Source organism: Cyprinus carpio, chromosome B21 (genome assembly GCF_018340385.1).
Source record: "Cyprinus carpio isolate SPL01 chromosome B21, ASM1834038v1, whole genome shotgun sequence".
NCBI classification, from domain to species: Eukaryota; Metazoa; Chordata; class Actinopteri; order Cypriniformes; family Cyprinidae; genus Cyprinus; species Cyprinus carpio.
This window is the reverse complement of record NC_056617.1, coordinates 8468676-8493660: the sequence shown is the minus strand read 5'-3', so window position 1 is coordinate 8493660 and position 24985 is coordinate 8468676. Positions and strand designations below refer to the sequence as shown.

The following is a 24985-nucleotide window of genomic DNA, read 5'->3' as shown; positions in this document are numbered from 1 at the left end:
CACCACATTCTACAGAGGAACCATTGAGAGCGTGCTGACCAGCTGCATCACTGTCTGGTATGGGAACTGTAGTGCAGCAGACCACAAGACCCTCCAGAATAAACACAACACAAAAGAAAATATAATACCATCCCCCCTCCACCCCCAACACTTACATTACACAAACACACCATACTTTATATCTGTCAATAACTTATCAAAACTTTAATAATAGCACATATGCACATTAAAAATTCTGTTTGTTGAAATTTTATTTTTGACTGTATTTTTATTACTTTATTGTTGTTTATAATTTTTTGTCTATTCTCTGTATTATTAGTGTTTTATTAAAATAAATTGTATGTATGCCTGCATTATCTCACTTTCCGTACTGGAAGCTCTTGACACCAAGACGAATTCCATGGGTGTGAAAACACACTTGGCAATAGCGCTCTTTCTGATTCTGATTCTGTAATCATGTTTTCATACCTATGTACTATACTAAAACTATACTAAAACCCTATGTACTATACTAGACCCACAAAACAACCACAGTTTCCTTTCAAAATTTCAAACTTTATTTAATTTTACATACACAACAATCAGTACCATTGGTATGCATAACTTCAAAACAAACACAAAATCCCCCATCATCTTATATTCATATATTTTTTTTTATATATTGATGTAAAAATCATTGGTATAAGGAGTGTAATGTCATTGTTTTCACCTAATATGCCTTTACATTCAAAAAACGATTGTGTAGTGCTGTACTATAAGCCCAACTTTCCATCATTCTAATGTTAAAATCAAGCTAAATTCATTTTGATACAAAGCCCTTTACTTATTCAACAGGTCCAGTGGAACATCCTCAGGGATTGACCTTACGATAGCCTCTTAAATTCATGGTGACATTTCTGGGAAGTCCGAGCCTTATCATCTCCTCTTGTAACTGAAAATACATGAGCTTTATGACAGTCATGCACTGATATGATATGTCAGTCATATTGTTTCAGTATCAAATTAATTTATTTGATTTATTATTCAAATTTAAAAGTATTTATTGCACTGTTGCCTAGTTGCCTCTATTCTTTTGAAATGAAATGTTTATATACACAATTATATGTATTATCTATAAACTAAATAAAGTATAAAGTACAATGTTTATGCAAAAACATGGTAAATATTCATTACCGTAGTCAAATGAGTCATATTGATTTTGACTTACCTGTATAATCACAAGCTCTTTAATCTGAGACTCTGATAAATTTTCCAGGCTTGTAACTTCTACTCGCATTCCCATCACTGATTAATAATAATAATAATAATTAAGAAAAAACAAAAAGATGTAACAGGTCAGGTGTTAAAACGAGCAATTTTTACACCCACTCTGTAAAAGATTTTAGAGGTCAAAACTATGAAATATGAGGTTAAAAATTTTGCTACATGAATTTGCTACTTCAAAAAAAGAAAATTGTTTCAGTTCCTGTTTTTGTGACAATTAAATCATGTAAGCATAAAACTTTAAAACTCCAAGACCTCCAAAATCTTTTACAGTACATTAATGTACTGAAAACAGCAGAAACAAATAGATTACATAGTATGTACTCAAACATACCATACTCATCTGAACAGGTTGATGTGATGGTCATCAGGTTCAGCAAAAAACAAACAAACAGAAGGCTTGCATTAGTGAAACTTTATCACTATCATATGTTACACTTATTATGCAGACTTTCGTTTCTTTTTATTTTACAGAATCCACATTTAAATCCATATTTTCTTGTTTTTGTGTGGAACAGCCTGATGTTTATTCTTTTACTTCATTATAATACTGTAGGTATATTTGCTCACCACTGTAACAGAAGAAAGGCAAACTTGCAAAGCATCTCTCATCTGTCCACTGGCCAGAATATTGTACAGACACAGCAGTGCAGTGTTGAGATCCCTGCTCTCCCTGAACATTTGCACCATTATCTGGTTGTGCAGCAAGCGAGGGAGTGTATGGTAGCCAATATGTGAATGAAGAGCTGCTCTGATCTGACCACAGTCTGTTTCTGTGCAGACCAATCCATATAGTTCCATAATAATACCCATAACTACGTGCACTGCTCAGTATCTGTTGACGCTCTGTCTCATTCCTAACACTGGCCAGGTCTGTGTATTTCTCTCTGCAGTAGCTCTGAGCTCTACTCCAGGTCATCCCCTGATATACCCAGACATATTTCTGAGTGGCGTTTTCTCTACCTGAAATAAAAACATAAATTTAATAAGTCAGTTCATTGCTTAAATCATCTGGCTATCCATCTTTTTAAAGCAATCAATTAATTTCTACAATACACTGACATTTACAATTCTTTTTAAGTTTACAATTTGAACATTGAACATCTTTATTTTGCTACCAGTGTCTGCTTGCATCAACATAACACTCAATAAACCCAAATGTTTTTGGGTGTTACATTGGGTTTTTGATCCAGGCCAACTAAGATAAGACATGTTCCAGAGATTTTACTACAATGACAACAAATACATCTAGTGTTTTACCAAAAGAAAAACTCAAAATGTACATAAAAAAAAGAAAAAAATCAGTTGGAATGTCTTACCATCATAGCAGACAAATTGGTAATAACTGTCACATGAATAATCAAACCATTTTCCATTATAATCCATGTAAACACACAGTTCATTCCCAGCATAGTTGTTTGGTTCATGATAGAAGTTTCTGAAATCTCTCCGTCCTTCCTGATAGAAATCATTGTCTTCCAGTGACCATCTCCAGCTGTTCACATCATCATACAGTCCAATCCAGGCTGAACCATTGTAACTCCCATTAACTGTGTTAATCAGTCTGCTCATTTCCTCCATGTTATCAATGGTGGCCAGATCAGTATAATTCTGTCTGCAGTATCTCTGAGCTTCAGTCCAGGTCTTAGACTCATTCACAAAGTGATACTGACGGGATGATGCTAATGCTGTCAGGGCGGAGAAAAATGTGATAATACAAAAGAAACATGTTTAATCATGTCACACCTTCATTTTATCAGTCCCTTTATTTTGCGATGTTATAATACATCTTATTCTTATTTGTTACTTTGTCTTACTGTTTAAAAATGGCACAGTTTATTTTCTCACTCTAAAGATCTACTCACCACTGTAGCAAACGAAAGGTAATGCAGTGTTGCAGTTTTCATCTGTCCAGTTCCCAGAATCACTAAATGACACTGCAGTGCAGTATTCACTGTTTCCAGCATTATCTGGCTGTCCTGTCCTCCAGTTACTGAATGAAGAGTTGCTCTGATCTGACCAAGATCTGGTTCTGTACAGTCCAATCCAAACAACTGAATTATATGGAATTAATGACTGAACCCTGTAGTTTTCAATCTCATTCCTGATACTGACGAGGTCTGTGTGATGTTCTCTGCAGTAACTCTGAGCTTCATTCCAGGTTTTGGACTGGTAAACCAACACATAACTTGCACTAGCATTCACTCTTCCTGTGTGGAAACAATTCATATATGTAATATATCATGGAATCAAAAATCAAAATAAAAAATAAAATTGTTCAAATTACTTGAAAGTCCAGCTGTATTACATACCATCATAGCAAACAAATGGAAATGTATAGTAGCAAGAGACTTCACTCCACGTTCCATGGTAGTATGACATGTACACACACAGACTCTGTCCATATGAGTTCACTGGTTGCTGAATATACCAGCTTTTAAAACCTCCCCCTAATGCTGCATTATCCAGAGACCATCTCCAGCTGTTCATATCATCATAGAGTCCAATCCAAGTTGATCCATAGTAAGTACCACGTACTGTTTTAATGAGTCTGTTCATTTCCTCCATGTTATCAATGGTGGCCAGATCAGTGTAGTTCTGTCTGCAGTATCTCTGAGCTTCAGTCCAGGTCTTAGATTCAGACACAAAGTGATACTGACGGGTGCATGAAGACTGTGTGCAGGTTCCTGTGAATTGATTTACAGCACAGAAAAAAAAATGTTGCCATGAGCTGATCACTGACATACCAATAAACCATCATATTGTGAACAAATTGTCATTGTACAGATTAGTAGTTAATTAATTATTTTCCTGTAATGATTGTTGACCAAATAAAGTGAATTATAAAACAGATTAAATCTGTTTTACATTTGGACAAATTAAATCTTTCAATTTGGAGAAAGGTGATTAAAGTTGTTCTCATTCCTGGCAAATAATGGCATCCAACAAAGCAACTGAACTTACTGCTGTAGCAGAAGAAAGGCATGCTGGATACACAGATCTCATCTGTCCATCGGCCTGAATATCTGAATGATACTGCAGTGCAGTGCTGATATCCATACTCAGAGTATTGATTATTGCCATTGTCTGGTTGTGCATATAACATAGGAATGTATGGCCTCCAGTTTTGATATGTAGTATTCTGACTGTTTGACCAAACTCTGTTTCTGTACAGGCCGATCCAGACTCCATATCCCCATGTTCTCTCAAGGATCCTCTGGTTCTCAGTCTGATTTCTCACGTTGGCGAGATCTGTGTAATAATCTCTGCAGTATCTACGAGCCTCTGACCAGGTTTTCCGGTTATAAATAAAGATGTAATTCTGTGTGGCAGTGTCTCTACCTGAGATATGAAATATGACAAATGTAAATGCGCTTTAGGTCTCAATGAAAAAATATCAAATTTATAAAAAAAAAAAAAAAAAAAAAAAAACGTACTTACCATCATAACAAACAAATGGCAGTGTGTTGTCACATGATATATCATACCATTTTCCATTAGAATCCATATAAACACACAACTGGTTCCCACCACTGTTGTCCGGTTCATGATACCAGTTCCTGAAATCTCTCTCTCCTTCCAGATAGAAATCATTGTCTTCCAGTGACCATCTCCAGCTGTTCACATCATCATACTGTCCAATCCAGGCTAAACCATAGTAACTCCCATTAACTGTGTTAATCAGTCTGTTCATTTCCTCCATGTTCTCAATGGTGGCCAGATCAGTGTAATTCTGTCTGCAGTAACTTTGAGCTTCAGTCCAGGTCTTAGACTCATTCACAAAGTGATACTGACGTGCTGATGTTGATGCTATCAATAGAGGAAATGTTTAAATGTTTTCAGCACTAAGTGAAAAGTTGAATTGAAAAATGGTCGCAAATATCAAAATATGTTGTTGTTATTTTTTCCTTTTACTTTAATGACATCAGCCATCAAACTGCATGAACTTTTAATGTTTGTGTCAAACCTTATGATCATGTTCTCAAACATGATTTCAGATTATCCAAAAAGCATGTGATTTTTGTACAAGTTCACATGATCAGTGTATTTAACATCATAACATTTATTTTACATTTGTAAGTTTTAAAAACTTAGTTTATTTGCAGATTTTGATTAGACTTTGACTCTTTAACCTCATTAAATTGTATGTCTGTACTTTCTCGCAATCGATATGATCACATTGAGGCAATATGGAATAAATGTCATGGATTACTTTCCAAGCGAATGTTAATGACAAAAAGATGTTCACCCAAAAATAAAAATTCTGCCATCAATTACTCACCCTCATTTTTACAAAATAAATTTCTTCTGTAGAGCATCCAAGAAGATATTTTGAGGTTATTTATTGCAATTCTGTTTATTTTAAGCACACTGCAGTTATGTTGTCTGCCACTTCAAATGCTCAAGTGAATTCTGATTAGCTAATTGTCAAAGTTTGTATCACCTATCAGCTAGAATAATCATTCTAAAAGAGATTCCAAAAGTGATACCATTCTTTATCATTGTTATAGTTGTGTTGTGAACTTTAAAGTTGTGCTGTGTATTTCTATTGCTATTTTCATCGCCCTTGGTCTGAATGGCCTTTGAGATCTACTCACCATTGTGACAAAAGAAAGGAAATGCATAATTGCAGTTTTCATCAGTCCATTTCCCAGAGTTTCTAAATGACACTGCAGTGCAGGTCCCTGCCGTATCTGGTTGCCATGTGCTCCAGTAAGTAAATGAAGAGTTGCTCTTATCTGACCAAGATCTGGTCCTGTACAGTCCAATCCAAATATTATAATAATAATAATAATTATTTCGTATGAAATACTGGATCTTCTGGTTTTCAACCTCATTTCTGATACTGATGAGGTCTGTGTGATGTTCTCTGCAGTAACTCTGTGCTTCAGTCCAGGTTTTGGACTGGTAAATGATAACATAAGTAGCACTGGCATTTTCTCTTCCTGAAAAATATGAATATAAAATTTATTTTAGAGAAAGGATGGTTTAGTTGTTTTCAGTTTTGTTTACTGTCATATGTATTTTAAAGGAACAGCTCACCATCATAGCAGACCGTAGGATAAAATGCATTGGAGCAGCTTGCTGTATACCATATCCCAAAGTGCATATAAACACACAGACTTTGTGCTCCAGAATTCCCTGGTCCTGGGCTATTCCAGTTCCTGAAGTTTTTCTCTTCAACCTTGAAGAAATCGGTGTCCTCTAGGGTCCAATTCCAACTGTTCAGATCATCATAGAGTCCAATCCAGGCCAAATCAGTGGAATAATCATTCACTGTGTCCATCAACTGGAAAGTTTGCTGTTCATTTTCAATGGTGGCCAGATCAGTGTATTTGTCTCTACAGTATCTCTGAGCTTCTTCCCAAGTCTTGGATTCATTCACAAAGACATACTGAGGGGCACCCAGTATGAGGGTAAAGAAACCTGTTGAAAACACAAAAGTTGTCTTATGTTGAGATCACATGACCACATGATTCTATCTCAGTAATGTATGTCCATTATCAGATACTGGAGTCCCTGTCCCAAATCCTCTGAGTCCACACTTTCATAATGTAATTCCACTTTGACTGTCAGGTAGAAGTCTGCTGTGGAGCTCGCCTTATGTGGGCTTGGCAGAAGTGTGCATCTATGGCGCATAGTGGCCGCAAAAGGGGCCTTTGTGTGCATCCTTCTGAAAGCTAACATGACGAATGGGACACCCTATGGTCTTGTGGACTTAATGGTCAGGTGTACACAGCAGCCATTGGAAGTCCGCAAGAAAATCAATTTCTATAAATGGCAGTGAAAACTGACCATTAATTATCCTGATAGGTGTCAGTATAAGGTCCAAACCATAAACCAAAAATATTTATTTAAGACCTGTACATTCAAAAGAAGACAACAAAGAAAAAATCTCTTTCTATAATGTAAAAAAAGGTATCAAAATATGAGGTCAAAAATAAATAAAATAAATAACATTTAACAGAAATATTATTTACTCCTAGTGGGTGCTTTTATACTAAATTGTAGCAGAGATTTTTTTTTTTACTTCTTTAAAATAGCTTCTTTTGGTTACTTTTAAAATAAGCCAAATGGTTGAAACACATTAACCAGGAAGAGCAGCAGTAGTTCCAATGTAAGATTTATGATGGTGGAATTACAAACAAGAAATACACATTCTGAAGACAAGAATTAATAACTGGGAATTTTATAAAGCTGACTAATCTCAAACCGCACTGATTTTTATTCAACTAAATGCTCTCTAGAATGAGAACGCACCTCTCTTAATACCTCCTGCCACCTACTAGTAAATTATGTTTATGGCTGACTTTATGGCTGACAATTCATCTTTTCTTCACAGGAATAAATTATATTTTAAAGAATATGAAAAAAAGATTGTTTTATTTATTTTAAATTGCAATAATATTTCACAATATTATTTTATTTATCAAAGTATTTTTATCAAGTAGATACAGCCTTGATGAGCATAAGAAACTTCTTAAAAAACTTTACTGATCTCAAACTTTTGAATGGCAGTGTATTATATATACTGTAAAAAAAAAAAAAAAAAAAAATTCTCAGGTAACCTAAAATGTACATCATTTAGTTACATCAAGTGTCAAATCAAATATAAATAGCACATTAAATGTTACAAACTTTTTGCGTGTGTGTGTGTGTGTGTGTGTGTGTGTGTGTGTGTGTGTGTGTGCGTGTGTGTGCTGTACAGGTCTGGTATAAAGAATGTTTTGCTCAGGTGGCCGAAATGTCTGACCAATAGAGAAAAACCCCCACCTACCCAAAATAATATTTGAAATAACTGAGATTAGGCTAAAAATAACTAAAATGAGAACAGTAGAAGCGAAAACATAGCTGTGGAGAAAAACTATGCCTGTTCTAATACATATATATATACATACATATATATATAAATTTGTTGCAAAAGTATTTTTGTTGAAATTGATTGTGAAAGATTTTTTACTTTCTGTTTCAAGTCACCTGTCTCACTAGCCCGCCAGTCCCCCCCCCCCCCCCCCCCGCCCTTTTTTTCTCTCAAGTTCTCTTAAGAAGCAAAATTCATATTGTGGGTGTAACTCATGTCTTTAATATCACAAAACTGTTAGGTGGCTTATAATTAACTTACCAGCTTTTTAAGCAGAACTTCACATTAACAAACTTGTCAAGATTAACTCATTAAAAACATAAAGTGACAGTCTTGCTGTATATAGAATATATGAATGTTTTTTTTTTTTATGTTCAGCAGCTTTTCATTGAAATTCAACACTGGCTTTTTACACAAAAAAAAAAAAAAAACCAAAAACAATGCATCAGGATCTTTATCATTTTTGATGTTGATTTAAAGTAGGACTTTTTACATTTCAGCTTCGTTGTCAAATACAAGAAACATGAATATAGAAATTAATAACAAGAAAGGCAAGGGAACCGCCTACCAAAGTATAATTTAAACTGGAAATGAACAAAGACAATGATGACATGAAATAAGGAAAATTCTAAGTTCTTTCTTTTCTAGTTTCTCATAAATCTAATAAGCACATTTGTGACAGTGTAAATGTGAAAAGGACAGATTTTCATAAAAATTTAACAATTTAGCAAGAATGCAAAAACAGAAGTATTTTGCAGTGGTGGACTGCCGGACCCCCTCCTCCCACATATATTTTTAAATAACCAAGATAAGGATTCAAAAGAAGTAAAAAGGTTCCATACCTGAGAATAATACCAGTGAAAACATTGCTCTGGAGGAAAATTATGCCTGTTATATTGTAATAGATAATTTATACATGTGTTAAAAAAAAGTAATTAAGCACTAGTTTTGTCAAAATTGTAGTTGACTTCAAGTCCCCTGTCAAGCTCACCAGTTTATGTTTTGGGCTCTCTTTATATTTATTGCAAAATGTGGGTGGGATCTTCTTTAAAATCACAAAACCTGTTAGGCCGCCAAACTAGCTACCAGCATGAGTTTGTTCAGCGGAAATATACAAAATATAGATACGACCTGTATGTTAACTCAAAATCAGCAAACCTGTTAGACTTCCTTAGTAAAAGCATAAAGTAAGAGACATGCTGTAAATTGAAGAATGCATGAATGAACTTCTGTTCAGCAGCTTTCCATTAAATTTCTACAGTAGCTTTTCAAGAAATATGAATCCAGAACTTGATATCATGAAAAACAAGTGAATCGTGTACCAAAGTCAAGACCTGACAAAGCACAACACAAATCACAATTAGTCAGGGAGAGGTATTGAAAAAAATCATGAATGACAAATCAAAGCAATTCATAGTAACACACCCACATAAAAAATAAACTTAAATAAATAATAATAATAATAAAAAAAAACAATAATAATAATAAACATTATGTCCAAAGAGGAATTTAAGTATCAGAAGTCTGTGTGTCATTATGTGTCTAAACAAATAAAGAAATATGATATACTGGCTTGAATGTAGACTATGTTTGCACAGATTTAGTGAAAGAAACCATTTAAAAATAGTATTCACAGATTGTTTCAGAATGTGAACTCTTTACCTGAATTTAATAGCAACATTTATCTGATCTACTCTACTAAAATGGACCAGGATTGACTTTTTTTAATCATAAATCAACTTTTTTTTTTACTGGGTAGCTATATAAAAAGTGAAAAGGAGAAACACATGACAGAACCTTATAGAAAACCTTTCACTTTTTTAATGTTTTTTTTTTTTTTTTTCTTACAAACTAAAACAGCAACACCGCATTCAGTTTCACGAAACACAATGCAACGAATCTGCTACTCTGGAACGCAACATTCTTCAACGCGCCATATTTGTTTCAATTTGTGTTAATATGTGTTGGAGCAGATATTAGCTGACATATTTTATTCCACTTTTCCCACCTTTAAAGAAAAGGCTATACATTTCTAGCAGTTTATTGCTTATTTCGCGTGTCTTGCGGATATTATCAGGAATGTACCGGCGAGGGGGAAGCAAGAAGGACCATAATAATGCGACCAAGGAGCAGAGCGACAGCAGCAAGTATGCGGAGCTTCTGGTGTTCGGCTGCGCCTGCAAGCTATTCCGGGACGATCAGAGGGCCATCTACCACGATCAGGGCAAACACCTTATCCCATGGATGGGGGAGAAGAACATCATGATCGATAGGTCGGTTAAACAAACCTAATGGGAATCATTACTTAACCAACTCAATGTCTTCCAAAGGGACCTTGGATGTATTTGTTGTTTTGCAGCACAAGGAGAAGCTGGTGGCAATGTGTGATGTTTACATGGCCAAACGTGAATAATAATAATAAAAAAAACACTTGACATTGACAGATTTAAGATAATTTACTTGGATTGTGATTATTTGTAAGCTCAATGCACTGACAAAGCTGACAAATGTTTCAACAGAAAGATCAGCCTAAGACGGTTTGCTGGTTTAAGCTAGTCTGCCAGCCTGACAATGTAAAAAGTGCCCAGACCCCTTTAAAACCATCCAGGAGACCAGCAAACCAGTTTAGGCTGGTTTAAGATTTTTTTTTTCTTTGGTTTTGTTTTATAGGGTTTGGGTATGTTTGCAATCCAAAGCAGAGTCCTTGCTCACTTAGCCCTAACTTATATAATTAAAAATATATCTAATCTAATACTAGCACTTTGCACCTATTCTATTCTGTTCTGTTCTATTCCATTCTATTACTTAAATAAAAAAAAATAAAAAAACCTAGCTACGTGTTCTGTGCTAGACTAACTGAGACTTGTCATGGCACTTGTATACTGTTGTTCTCTCGTTGGTCTGATTGCTTCTATTGTTCTCATTTGTAAGTCGCTTTTAAGCGTCTGCTAAATGATTAAATGTAAATATGAATATATACAGATATGAATGACTAATTTATTGTATGTTACAATAAGTGAATATGAATCTAATGTACTGGTTATGTGAGGCCTCTGCTTCTTAGCACTTCAGGAATTAGCTGTGGTCACATTTGTGTTGCATTTATTTAATTAAATGCAAACCATGGCAAATTCACATCAGATTAACCTGCTACTGTAAATTAGTCTGTGCATTACGGTGGTTCTCATATATGAAGTAATATATGATTCAAATCCAAATATATGAAATCTGTCTTTGTGCATAGATCTCAAATTTAACATTGTTCTTTTGGAGGAAGTACTTTAATGCATAGTCAGTTGAATATTGTGTTCCATATGTGTTTTCCTTCCAGTTCAGCTGCAGTCCTGTTAATGATGTTAAAATTGATAACGAGCCAGGAGTGTGTTGAAACACAGCGGGTTGCATTGAGCCACCTTAATCTGCATGAATATGTTTTCTTGTTTCCAATGTGTATGTGTGTGTCTCTCTATCACGTAATACAGATCTTATTTTCTCAGCAATTAAGGCTAAGGGGTCCCTCCAGGCCCCGATTGCCACCTCATCGCCCACTTCTCTCTTTTGCCGAAGAAACTGGAACTGAGAAGTGGAATACAGGAGCGAGCGCAGGGAAATTTCCTCCATATGGGTTCTTACGGATAGGTATTTATGTACTCGGGCTTGTGTGGATGTACTTCTTTTACAGTATATTTAGGAATGATGATGGCAGTTGTCTCAAAAAGTTGGAATGGTTTGTTGAACTGTTTAAGGTAAGAGGAGAGTTGTTGTTTGCATTTTTTTTTTTTTTTTGTTCTTTACTCAGACCTGTTGCGTCTTTTTATGGTTTTAGTGAAGAATTAGTTGGATTTAGTAAGGTTATCATGCAAGTGCACTCATCTGTTGACCCGTATACCACCTGGAGTGCATCACTTAGGCCGCCTGCTTTTTTCGCACCTCCTCATGCAAACCATGTAAGCGAAGTAGAATTTTGAAAGAAAGCATATATGTGAATATAAAAACAGCTTTAATTTTAGGGTTATTCAGTTCTTGTATGTAATTCAATGTAAATTTCCCCTTGCCTTTAACCCCCTGATTCGTTTTGCAGGGATGATGGACGCGGTCATTTACACAATCTTTCGGAATATGACGCAGGCTCGTGGAATCATGATTACCAGCTGTCCGAGGAGGAGGTGAGGATAGAGGCTCTGTGTGATGAGGAGAGGTACCTGGCCATGCACACTGATCTACTGGAGAAGGAGGCCAGGCAAGGTAAATGCACATTGATCTGTCAGCTCAGTCAACCTTCATGCATTATTCAAATGCAGAGTGCAGCGTTGATTTTTACACATCTTTTAGTCCTTGTTTTTTTACCCCTTTTATTTATTTATTTATTTTTTGTCATTTTTACTTTTGGCTCAAATGGCATGTGGTTTTTGCTGGTTTAGGATACATTTGGGTGCAACATTATATATTTACTATACTTTATTTGAAACAATCACTGCTAAACTGTGAACTTGGTGGATACGTTAGCCGAGTGCTAACATGACTAACTGATGAAACCATACAGTTTGTAAACCAAAATATGTCTACTGTAATGTTTGAAGAATGACAGACAAAAGACGCTCTGTCTTAACTTTTAATCAGAACGCAGAACAGCTGTATCACAGGCGCAGCAGCCTAACTCGCTTGACACTCTCGCATTAACCCTATAACTGCCGGTGCAGCAAATTAAACAGCAATTTCACAAGGATTATAAAGTCTGTGTGCTACACCACATTCTTTATTATTAAACGAAGTCATTAGAACAACATCAGTCTACAATAATCAACACATTCTTAGGAAATAGTGGGTTCACAGCGAATTATCAGAACTACTTCAGTAAGACAATAATATCCTGCTCTACCTGGAAACCTAAAGCTGCACTAGGTATACATCACATATTAGCACAAAAACTTTTTTTGAGAACTCAATTGAAAATGTACACAACCTATCAGTCGTACTACTTACAGGTTGTGGTTCGGAGAGCTTGTTTGTCCAAATTAAGAAGATTAGGCGCCAACGAAGATAAAAACCAAGATTAGAGAATCAGTCCTTGGTAAAATGACATGCACACAATAAAAGGCTTGAATTGTATTTCTGTGATATCCTTGAACACAGTTCTTCTCAACATCATGTAAACACACTAACTAGCGAAAGTGTTTGTGGGCAGGTCAGACTCTGTTCGGATTTTGCGGGCAGGCGGGGGTTATGCAAATGTGTTACCCAGTGACATATACCCGTAACAGGCAAAAGATTCGAAAATATAACGACTCATTAAGGCGATTCAGAACCGACTCTCTATTGAGAGACAATATCTTTATTTATCATGCACTTTTTTGATTAACAACTATACAGATTGTTTTCATTTAAGGATAGCTACATTATAAACTGCAAAAGATATATTTTTCAAAAACCCATATGACCTGCTCTTTAAAAAAAATTTTTGTCAACAGTACTTTTTACATTTTGATTTATAAATCACTTATTTTTCGTCACGGAGCACGTTTTTCATTTCGTTTTTGTTGACAAAAAAAAAAAATGTTTTTGTTATTAATATCTCAATTGCACATTGTCAAATGAAATATTGATAACATGATGGAAAAAAATAAAAGCAAAATAGAAGCTTTTTCACTTGCGGTTTCATACTTTTGAACTTAACCCTTTTATTATTATTATTATTATTATTATTATTATTATTAATTTAAAGGGATAGTTCACCCAAAAATGAAAATTTGATGTTTATCTGCTTACCCCCAGGGCATCCAAGATGTAGGTGACTTTGTTTCTTCAGTAGAACACAAACAAAGATTTTTAACACCAACCATTGCAGTCTGTCAGTCTTCTTATGGAAGTGGATGGGAATCACAGCTAAAACATACAATTAAACAAAACAAAACAAAAAAACCCTGTGGCTCGTGACGATACATTGATGTGTAAAGACTCAAAACGATCGGTCTGTGCAAGAAACTGAACGGTATTTATATCGTGTCTTTGATTCACGCAGTGTCCAAACTCTTAGAACTCTCCTGAGCACATCCTCCTAAGTGTGTTCTCAGCAGGAGGTGTCGTCTTCTTGCTTTATGGCGGATCACAGACTTATAAGTGCATTACTGCCACCTGTCTCTCAAGTGGACCATTGACACTCTTATCTACAGTCTCAATTAGTAGTGTCAATGGTCCACTTGAGAGATAGGTGGCAAGAGCTTGATGGGGCGACACAGAATGAAAAAATTTTTTAGGAGTCGCGCCAGTAGAGGTGGCACAACTATAATGATGTGAATAATCCCGCCCACTCTAAAGCAGTACTAAACTGCAGTGGCAACGCAAACCGAGCTGTGCCATGCCATACTGAGCCGTGCCGTGAGTCATACCATGCAGTGGAAAAGTGCCATATCACAACTTCTGTGCCTTCAAGAATGCCAAATGGCCCTTTTGGTACTCAAGATATGTTTAGAATAGGAAAGTCTTTGATAATTTTCAACCTTACAGTGGCATATATATTTATTAGTGCTGTCAAACGATCAATCGCGATTAATCACATCCAAAACAAAAGTTTTTGTTTACATGATATATGTATGTGTGCTGTGTAGATGTATTATGCATGTATATATTTCAGAAAAATAGGTTATGTTTATATATTAAACATATTTACTTATTATATAAATTATATGAATATAAATATTGACATGTAAATACATGTCAATATTTTCAAAATATATAATGTATATGTGTGTATTTATATATACATAATAAATATACACAGAACACACACACACATATTATGCAAACAAAAACTATTATTTTGTGCGTGATTAATCACAATTAATCATTTGACAGCACTAATATTTCTAAAAGTAGAAATAAATGAAGAGGCCCTTTCATAGTGGCAGTGGGGTGGGGGGTGGGTGGGGGGGGATTACCTTTTCAGTCTGAAATAATTCATCTAGCATGTTTCGCTTACGTGGACAACCACAGCTCTTCAGTAAACTCTGTTGTTCATGGTTATCAACTATAGACTGGTGCGCTCATGCTTTAAGTGCTTTTCTCTGATACATTTGTGATTTAATTAAATTTCCAGAATAGTGAAAGGTATTTGTGCTTGTTTTGTACACTGTGAAGGGCGTACAACTGACATGACTGAGTTTGTTTTGGTATAAAACAAATAGGCTAAGTTTAGTCCATTGAATGTGAAAGTGTTGTTGCTATTGGTTTATACTAGGTCACCAGACTGGCTACCATGTTAGATGTTATTATTGATGTAGATGTGTCGGTTAAAACTTGTTCTGAAATGTTTATGTTTGAGAATGTTGTTCAGAATGAAGTTTGTCCCTTGACTACACCCAGCAATTTAACTGTTTAATTAATTGAGGCACATTTATGTAACGCCTGACCTGATAAACACAAGATATTATCAAATATGTGTTCTAAGAAAGCAATACGCAATGTATTGCTTCGGGTGCACTAAAATATCATTCAAAAATATTGTTTGTGTGTAGGAAATATTTTACAAGGGCATCAATCATGTCTCATCCAAATCACTTTTTAGAGCCGGAATTACTGGGTTAGAACTTTTGTTGGAATGTTTTTAAACATTACATCAGAATGTTGTTTCGTGACTTAGTCCTAGAAATATCCTGATGAATCAAATGGAGATAAATCAGTATGTCACATTATTATAACTCTGTATATGCATCAACAGGTTAAAAAAGTCCAAAATTACACTCATCTGCTCAATTTGCAGTTTAACAATCTTTAAACAGAGGTGCGCAGTAAGTGGGAGTGAATTATGATGTCCTTTGCTGGGAGTGTCAGTACGCCATAGTCATTATCTCTGTAGTCATCATGTGGATTCGCCCTTCAGGGGGAGACCTAACCTCATTAAACTTTTATCAATCTGTCTACATTAACATCCTATAAACTGTAATAAAGCATTGTGATTGTTTAATATTGGACTGTCCTTGTGCTGTATTGCAGTTTTAGTAGTTGTGATTCTGTAGTAAGATCATTAAAGATGAGAGCTCACTGTGGCTGTTTAGATTGGTGTGAATATATGAGGGTTTCAATTCCAGTTTTTCAGTTTTAGTGTAGAATTAATACAGTTTTTGTGCTGCATGTTTGCTATAGATTATCTATAAATAAGAAAGAGAAATCTAAATATAGTTACAAAAGATTTATATTTCAAACAAATGCTGTTCTTCTGAACACTGCAATCATCAAAGAATCCTGAAAAAAAACGTTTATGAGAAAAATGTTACTTGACCACCAAATGAACATATTAGAACATATTAGACACTGAAGACTGGAGTAATAGCTGCTGAATATTCAGCTTTGTCATTACAGGAGTGTTTGTCATAATAATAATAATAATACGTTTTATTTATATAGTGCCTTTCCAGCGCTCAAGGACACCTTACAGTAAACATCCGATAGGTGAAGGTATCATCAAACAATAATAAAGGATAACGTCAAACAAAATACAGGAAAAGAAGGGAACACCAGGCGGACATCATAGGAATAATATGTAGATAGGACAGATGAAACAGAAGTCAACTTAAGAAAGGTAACATTCTGAGAACAAGTAAGTTTTGAGCAGCGATATAAATTCAAACAGGTTATTGACTAGACCGAGTGATCCGGGGAGAGAATTCCATAATTTTGGAGCAACAACGCTGAATGATCTGCCCCCAATGGAAGAGAGTCGATACCGAGGGACATTGAGAAGGCCAGAATCAGAAGACCATAGTGAACGAGGTGGAGTATGGGGATGGGGAAGGAGCAAATCACAAAGATAAAAAGGAGCAAAACCATGCAAGGCCTTAAAAGTGAGCAGGAGAATTTCTACAGTAGGCCACAGGTAGCCAATGCAAATCTGCTAGAATTGGGGTGATATGACCGAATGCTTGGTGCGGTTGAGAACACGATCGTCTGAGTTTTGAATATACTGTAATTTAGCAATGGAGGTAACCTATGGAAGTAAAATAATGCCAAATGTTTTTGAATTAAAAAAGCTTGTTGAATTACAATAATTGAAAAAATATGCATTGCATTAACCATACTTGCATATTAATGCATTGAATTTTTAAGTCTTGCATTATTATGGGCTGAAATTCAACATGGTTGTAAATTTAAACCCTGAATATTTCAATTAAAAACATTTCAAACAGATTTTTATAATAAAAAATTCAAGAATCCATATTCACCTTTCAGATTTCACTTCCAAAATATTCGATCTGTTTAAAAATACAACCTATAATATTCAACAAACAAGTTTCAGTCCATTTTATTTCGCTTTACAAATTCGCTTCCACAAATTCAGTGGTTCAAATTCGACAGTAAATTCAACGTTTCACATCCGGGAACAGCAGGAAAATCAGTAGATTACCGAGCATAATCTCATCTGCTGTAAATCGTCTTCACCAGCAGGAAGTGTAAGCGCATCTCGACAAGCATCAAAGCAATAGAGACGAGAGGCCTTCATAAAACGTCATTTGTCGAAATGGACCGAGCGGTGAGTACAAGTTATGATTTTATTGGTCAGTATACTGTATTTATATGCGGAAAGATTAAGACCCAAATCATTGTTTACTCAAGTGTCTAAGTGATTCATCTTTTTTACTGCAAAGGTGATGTGATCAATATAAATCCAGAATTCTCTTGCCTTTGTTTTTTTTGTTTTTTTTAGTAAAACCACTATACGCTGAAATAGAGAGTGTATTGTTTGATTATGCCACTAATGACAATACTATGACATATAATGACATACTAAATAGCACCATTTTTTATATAGCACCATTAAATACAACCCAATCGCAATTCTAAAGTAAATCTGCCGCTTGTAAATTAAAAAAGTTACATTTCTACCACTATATCAGTTAATCTCCGTCTTTTAATTAAATAGGACTTGTCTCTGCTATGTCCAGGTAAGGGCTTCGTTTCTCAAAAGCATCGTAGGTCTAAGTAGATCGTAGAACCAATGTCACAGTGTTTCCCGCAGCCTTAAGGGCCGTACACACCGGGACGAATATCGGCGCGCGTTATTCGCCAGCGTTTTTCAACGCGTTTTTTGTGTTCACACCCAAGCGATTTTCGCTGACGATGAGCCAAGTGAACATGCAAATTCATTCCCTGACATTAGATGGCGCTTAATGTAAAACAGAAATACTAGAAATACTAGTTCTCTTTTATCAAGATTTTTGTAATCGCTGTCGCGTTTGTCATATAGCTCTTTGTGTTCCGACACCAACGAGACCAGCAACTCTACATTCATCTTGCCTTGCATCTTATTTCTTCCCGGCAGTGTAGACGCTACTTGGCGTATATCTTCTTCGCCATTACGTATGTGTGCTCAGCAAGACAGTTTTGTGTTTGAGCGCCCCCAAGTTGTGTTTTACTGTAACTTCAGAAGCTCCAGACACGTGTGCAAAAAAGCGCCATTCTCATTGGTCGTATAGTTTTTGACGCGGTGCGTCAAACCAAAAAAACGAACCCGAGGCGTTTTTTTAAAATCGCGTGCTATATTCATCCCGGTGTGCGTTTTGCGAGTCGGTGTGCACACTCATATTGGTGCCATTTGTTTAGTCACGAGGCGTTAAACGTCGGCGAATATCGCGTGCGAAATTCGTCCCGGTGTGAACAGGCCTTTACACTCTATTTGTGGCGGCAGGACGCACTTTAATAACGGGAGAGGTAGCGGTTTCTCCGGTGACGACTGTAAAGCAGCGCTGAGCTCACAAACGCTGCCTTATCAAGCATTACACGCAAAATGAAATAAAAATGAAATCGAACATTTTCTAAACATAGTCGGTTTCCTTCTGAAATACAGTGATGAAAAACACCCGCTCTGCTTTTTGATTTTGAAACGTGCAGTGCTCATGTTTATTTAATTAAGTCAACGCCTTTTGGAAAATCTATTTGTGGCGGACAGTTTTGATATTGTGACGGCCCGCCACAAATAAATCAATGTGTGGGAAACCCTGTCCACTCACGATGCTTTTTTTTTTTTTTAGAAAGACAGTTCTGTATCTACATTAAACATTTGATATCTATGATCACGTAATATTTTGTTAAGCTACTTTCCATCTTCGATCCATCTCGTGTTTGTTTCACAAGAGAGACACTGAAGTGCTGAGATAAAAAAAAAATCACATTTTTTATCACAATGTACGTGTTGCCATTTAATAAAAATGTTTGGGAAAAAAAATGCAATACCTGTTTATACCCTGACCAGGGGCGTCGGACTGGGGGTAAAACCAGTACTGATTACCAGGGCCCCAAAGGAAGAGAGGGCCCTTGAAAAGTCTGGAATATATTTTATTTTACCTGGATATTTTCATGGGGGCCCGACAGGACTGCCTATGCATAGGGCCCAGGATCTTGTGCAACGCCCCTGACCCTGACTCATAGAAGACCCATCAGCTCTTTCTTGTGTTGAAAGTGACAAAAGGTGCCTTGATCTCAGCACTTTGACTTAATTAAATAAACATGAACACTGCACGTTTCAAAATCAAAAAGCAGAGCGGGTGTTTTTCATCACTGTATTTCAGAAGGAAACCGACTATGTTTAGAAAATGTTCGATTTCATTTTTATTTCAATTTTGCGTGTAATGCTTGATAAGGCAGCGTTTGTGAGCTCAGCGCTGCTTTACAGCCGTCACCGGAGAAACCGCTACCTCTCCCGTTATTAAAGTGCGTCCTGCCGCCACGAATAGGCTTCGGGAAACACTGTGACATTGGTTCTACGATCTACTTAGACCTACGATGCTTTTGAGAAACGAAGCCCTTACCTGGACATAGCAGAGACAAGTCCTATTTAATTAAAAGATGGAGATTAACTGGTAGAAATGTAACTTTTTTTTAATTTACAAGCGGCAGATTTACTTTAGAATTGCGATTGGGTTGTATTTAATGGTGCTATATAAAAAATGGTGCTATTTAGTATCTTGTCATTAGTGGCATAATCAAACAATACACTCTCTATTTCAGCGTATTATAGTGGTTTTACTAAAAAAACAAAAAACAAAGGCAAGAGAATTCTGGATTTATATTGATCACATCACCTTTGCAGTAAAAAAGATGAATCACTTAGACACTTGAGTAAACAATGATTTGGGTCTTAATCTTAATTTTCCGCATATAAATACAGTATACTGACCAATAAAATCACAACTTGTACTCACCGCTCGGTCCATTTCGACAAATGACGTTTTATGAAGGCCTCTCGTCTCTATTGCTTTGATGCTTGTCAAGATGCGCTTACACCTCCTGCTGGTGAAGACGATTTACAGCAGATGAGATTATGCTCGGTAATCTACTGATTTTCCTGCTGTTCCCGGATGTGAAACGTTGAATTTACTGTCGAATTTGAACAGGGGGCAAGGAAGTCGACCGGAAGTTGAAGTCGGCCGCGTGCCGCCATCTTGTAGCAGAACTTCACTTGCGTTAGCATCCCATTGACTCCCATTCATTTTTGCGTCACTTTGACAGCGAATAACTTTACATCTGAGGCGTCTTAAAGACTCCATTTATCCATTATTTATTTCTAAAGATACACGACAATGTATAAAGGGCTCCATTACCTTCTATGTTACATTATGGCCCCGTAGAAACAGTTTTTGTAAAAATAGGCTAACGATTGCGTCATAACCACTCGACTCTCTGTCGCACAGTAGAGAAATTACCGTACAGACAGGAGGAGAAGCTCGCAGGCAATCGAGGAGACGTCAAGAGATATGGCGTACTGGCGTTACATTTTAAAATACTATACAAAATAATTAATCAGAATACTTACTCCTGCTCACTCACGCCAAAGAACTCCCCGCTCAAACTCGCCGTCTCTGCAAGATTAACGATGGCAGTTTGCACGCACAGCTACTAGCAGGTTTACATCTGTCAGACAGGTTGCTGACGTCATCAAGCTTAGTTTGAGTCTGCGCGTCAGAAACGGAAGTTCTAAAAATCGCTAAAAACGGGCTTCGCTTGTCTCAATTGAGTTCCAATGGGGTCGCTGTGTCCATTTCTTTTACTGTCTATGAATTTGAACCACTGAATTTGTGGAAGCGAATTTGTAAAGCGAAATAAAATGGACTGAAACTTGTAGGTTGTATTTTTAAACAGATCGAATATTTTGGAAGTGAAATCTGAAAGGTGAATATGGATTCTTGAATTTTTGATTATAAACATCTGTTTGAAATGTTTTTAATGGAAATATTCAGGGTTTAAATTTACAACCATGTTGAATTTCAGCCCATAATAATGCAAGACTTAAAAATTCAATGCATTAATATGCAAGTACGGTTAATGCAATGCATATTTTTTTCAATTATTGTAATTCAACAAGCTTTTTTAATTCAAAAACATTTGGCATTATTTTACTTCCATAGTAACAGGTAAGCCAGTGAAAAGGGCATTACAATAAACAATATGTGATGAAACAAAATCATGGATAAGAGTTGATACATCTTTGAAAGGATGGAACTGGAGAATTTGTTGTAAATGAAAGAATGCTGACTTAGTGAGAGAGTTAATATGGGAATGAAAAGAAAAAGAGTAGTCAAACAAAACAACAAGGTTTTGGATGATGCTAGATGGTGTGATGAGAGTGCCAGTGATATCGCAGGTATAGTCAACAGGAACTTTGGTTGTGAGTGAAGTGTTTCCAATAATGATGATCTCAGTTTTATCCATATTAAGTTTCAGAAAGTTAGCGTTGAGCCATGCTTTTATTTCGTGCACACAAATATAAATTTGGTCAGTTTGATAGCTAAAGCTATGACACTGCAGAATCTGACCCAATGGTAAAATATAAATGATAAACAGTAAAGGCCAAAGCACAGAACCCTGGGGGACGCCTTGTTTCATGGGGGCAGTAGGAAATATGAAATCCTGAACAGAGATGTAGAACAAACAATCAAAAAGATAACAACAAAACAACAAAAGACAAAAACCAGAAATACCCACAGCTGAAAGGTGAGAAATAAGCAAATCATGAGAGATGGTATCGAAGGCAGAGCTGAGGTCAAGCAGCAAAAGTAGAGAGTGAGCCAGTGTCGCAAGAAAGTAATAAATCTTTAACTACCTTTACAAGGGCAGTTTCTGTACTATTTAGAGGACGGAATCACAGAATGTGTTTTTGATCAAATAAATTAAGTCTCTGTGAATGTAAGAGACTTTCAAAAGAATTATAAAATGGACCAAACTTTTGAATGGTGTATGTAAAACAAAAATAAAAACCTCACCTAAGAATATAAAAATATATATATATTTTTAAGTTTAGCATTTCTGTCTAAATTAGGCTAATTCAGTAATGATTTGTTTAATCAATTTTTTAAAAACCTTTTATTGTTAGTTGGAGCAGTTTTAAAATGACCATTATATTTTCCAACATAAATCCATTAATCCAACAGCCAACTTTACAATGTTTGAAACTTGTGAATCTACTGTGGAGAAGAATAGAAAGAGAATGTTTGAGGACGATGAGCACTGCATTTAATTCAGAAGGGAAGTTCTTTTTTTATGTGAATTTTTCCTGTGAATCTTTCTTTATGTTTGCAGAGGAGGAGTATAAAAGGCTGAATGAAGCCTTGGCCGATGAAGGCACCTATAACGCAGTTGCCTTCCGTTACAGCGCTGACTACTATGACCCCTCCCAGCCCACTGAGGAAGATGAGGCCAGCAAAGAAGCAGGTGGTATCCGTCTAGAAGTCTAGAAAACACAACTTTAAAAACCACATACTAACTTTGAAATGCTGCTTGTAAGTCTGTGTGAGGAGATTCCGTTTCTGTGCATACTTTAGCCTACGAACTTCAAAATGCGCTGTGATGAAAAGAGGCAATTTCCCTTAGGTCACATAAGTATAGTTTTTGACCCTCAAGGCACTGAAAAGCTCAAAGATTATTTTTAAAGACTGAGCAAGGCAAGCTGTGGATATGCAGAGACTGTTAATGACCAGCAAGGTCCAGCGGTTCACCACTACAGGGTTTTAGCAAAAACATCACACTTCATGGCTGATTGCTTTATAAATACAGGAGCCTGGAATTAGTTTGAGTCCTCAGAGCTCGTTTCAAGCAGAAATTCGGTGACAAATGAGTTTCTAAATCAAACATTAATCACCCTCAATGCTTTTGTACTCTTCATTCACACCTGCTCGCACCAGCACTCTATACGAGAACAAGACCTGGCCCACGGCACATAGTCTTTATCCACCCACTCACTGCGCACACACACACACACAGACTCAACTAGTGGCATTGATGTCTTTTTCTTACAGTGACTGTGATGAAGTCATAAATTTTGTAGCTGCTGAACTGGAATCCAGACAACTTTCTTTCCCCTTCAGCATCAGAGAAAGCATGTTCACAATCATCATCCTCGGACGTCATGCCTCAAAGTTCTTTCACTTACCATCTGATATTACCCACAAAATTGGAAAGTACTTTCTGGATTTGGCGAGCTCTGATCTGATTGGCTGGCTTTAGATGACTTTCAAGAATAAGGGCACACTTTTCTTTCTTTTTTTTTATCAATCCACTTGGAAATAAAGTCAAGTTTACAAGGTTCCAGTGCCTAGTTGCAAGAAACCCCTAAAGTTAAGAAAACCCATAGTTGTAAGTATAATATTACTAAACAGTTTCTTAACTTAAGGGATTTTATGGAATTGGGTGTGAGTTTGAAGAACGAGAGCTTTTGAAGAGGCAATAATTACCTGATTTGCTAGTTTAATGCCATTTAAGATATTAGGAGTACAATGTGTTTTCAGTAGGGATACACCGGGCTCCTGTACTCTTTAAAATGCTCCCAAATTCCAAAAGCTGATACCACACTGCATGTAAACAGTGCTCCAAACAAAGAAACACCAACAAGAGATAGCAGAATGGAGTTATTAGAGATTAAGGATGTCTATTAAGTACTTTTATGTAATCAATATAATGTTAAACATTCAGTATTCATGTCTGTATAGCTGATGTGCACGAGTTGATAAGCAGTGTGAGAGCTTGTCAAGAGAATATCCCATTCCCACAAACATCACTGGAAAGTATGTAGTTCAGTTGAATATGTCAAAAAGAGAGAAGCAAGAGAGAGTGAACGCACTTCTGTTGCATGATATTTATTGCTGTTCACTCTATTAGCAGATGCACTGATTGGTTAAACAATATCATAAATAAAAAATAAAAAAAACTAAAATTATGGGGGCTTTCACTATAAACAACATTTATTTTAAACGTCAAGCATGCACAACTTTGTTTAAAGCGAAAGTGAAAGTAGAAACTTGATTGTATTATGAGAGTTACTTTAAGAATTCGCAGCAGGTTTCGTATTAAATCATAAAACACAGAATCCATAAAAAAATTTAATTTCATGGGGCCCTAAATTAAAGAGATATTATACTCTGTGTGAACAAGTTATGTTTACTTTCATTCTCAAGGTCTAATAAATGTGGAAAGAATTTCCATCCCCATTAATCATAAAGGAATACTGTGATTAATATCGCTATTGTATGAAATAATAAATATTGTATGAAAATATAAATTCTCAGCCTGTTCTCTTGTTTTCTGTGTATACATTTTAAATGCCAGTCTATTATTGTGGTATAATCTAAACATAGAAAAACAAAACTAACAGTGGTCACATGTCGTTCTGATGGTCTATTTGTGTCTAAGTGGGTGGCTCTTGACCATAATAATCTGCAGTGTAGACCAGAACTTATGCCATTTACTCAAAGCTTTATGAGACCATGTGAGATGATTTGATTGTGACATGTTGAGCTAGATTATTTGATTGTAACCATCAGCATAAAAAAAATCGATCATGTGGCATCTTACTATTTGTTGGATCGGTTTAGAAGAGCT

General features: G+C 36.0%; 2 protein-coding genes across 2 annotated transcripts in view; one reads left to right on the top strand and one right to left on the bottom strand.

Annotated features, from left to right (window-relative positions):
• Positions 1–346: 346 nt before the first annotated feature.
• LOC109054002 (macrophage mannose receptor 1-like) lies at positions 347–9123 on the bottom strand. The gene is made up of 12 exons (XM_042747721.1): positions 8968–9123; positions 6307–6690; positions 5862–6209; positions 4705–5073; positions 4228–4605; positions 3576–3950; positions 3129–3473; positions 2583–2951; positions 1834–2226; positions 1598–1606; positions 1208–1284; positions 347–931 (listed from the first exon to the last, which is right to left on the bottom strand). The coding sequence occupies exons 1-12, from the start codon at positions 8990–8992 to the stop codon at positions 851–853; spliced, it is 3153 nt and encodes a 1050-aa protein (XP_042603655.1). The 5' UTR covers positions 8993–9123; the 3' UTR covers positions 347–850.
• Positions 9124–10021: 898 nt separating this feature from the next.
• Positions 10022–24985, top strand: part of LOC109054003 (splicing factor SWAP) — an 81834-nt gene continuing 66870 nt past the window's right edge. The window contains 3 exon segments of the mRNA XM_042748545.1: positions 10022–10398; positions 12207–12370; positions 22691–22822. Of these exon segments, the coding sequence (XP_042604479.1) occupies positions 10205–10398; positions 12207–12370; positions 22691–22822 (490 nt within the window). The 5' untranslated portion in view covers positions 10022–10204.

Bases quoted from the DNA above. Each gene is read 5' to 3' on its own strand.
- LOC109054002 (XM_042747721.1), bottom strand. From the start codon at position 8,992: ATGTTTTCACTGGTATTATTCTCAG. The intron at 6,210-6,306 runs GTGAGCTGTTCC...CATATTTTTCAG, and splicing joins TCCTACGGTCTGCTATGATG to GAAGAGAAAATGCCAGTGCT. The intron at 5,074-5,861 runs GTGAGTAGATCT...CTCTATTGATAG, and splicing joins TCCTTTCTTTTGTCACAATG to CATCAACATCAGCACGTCAG.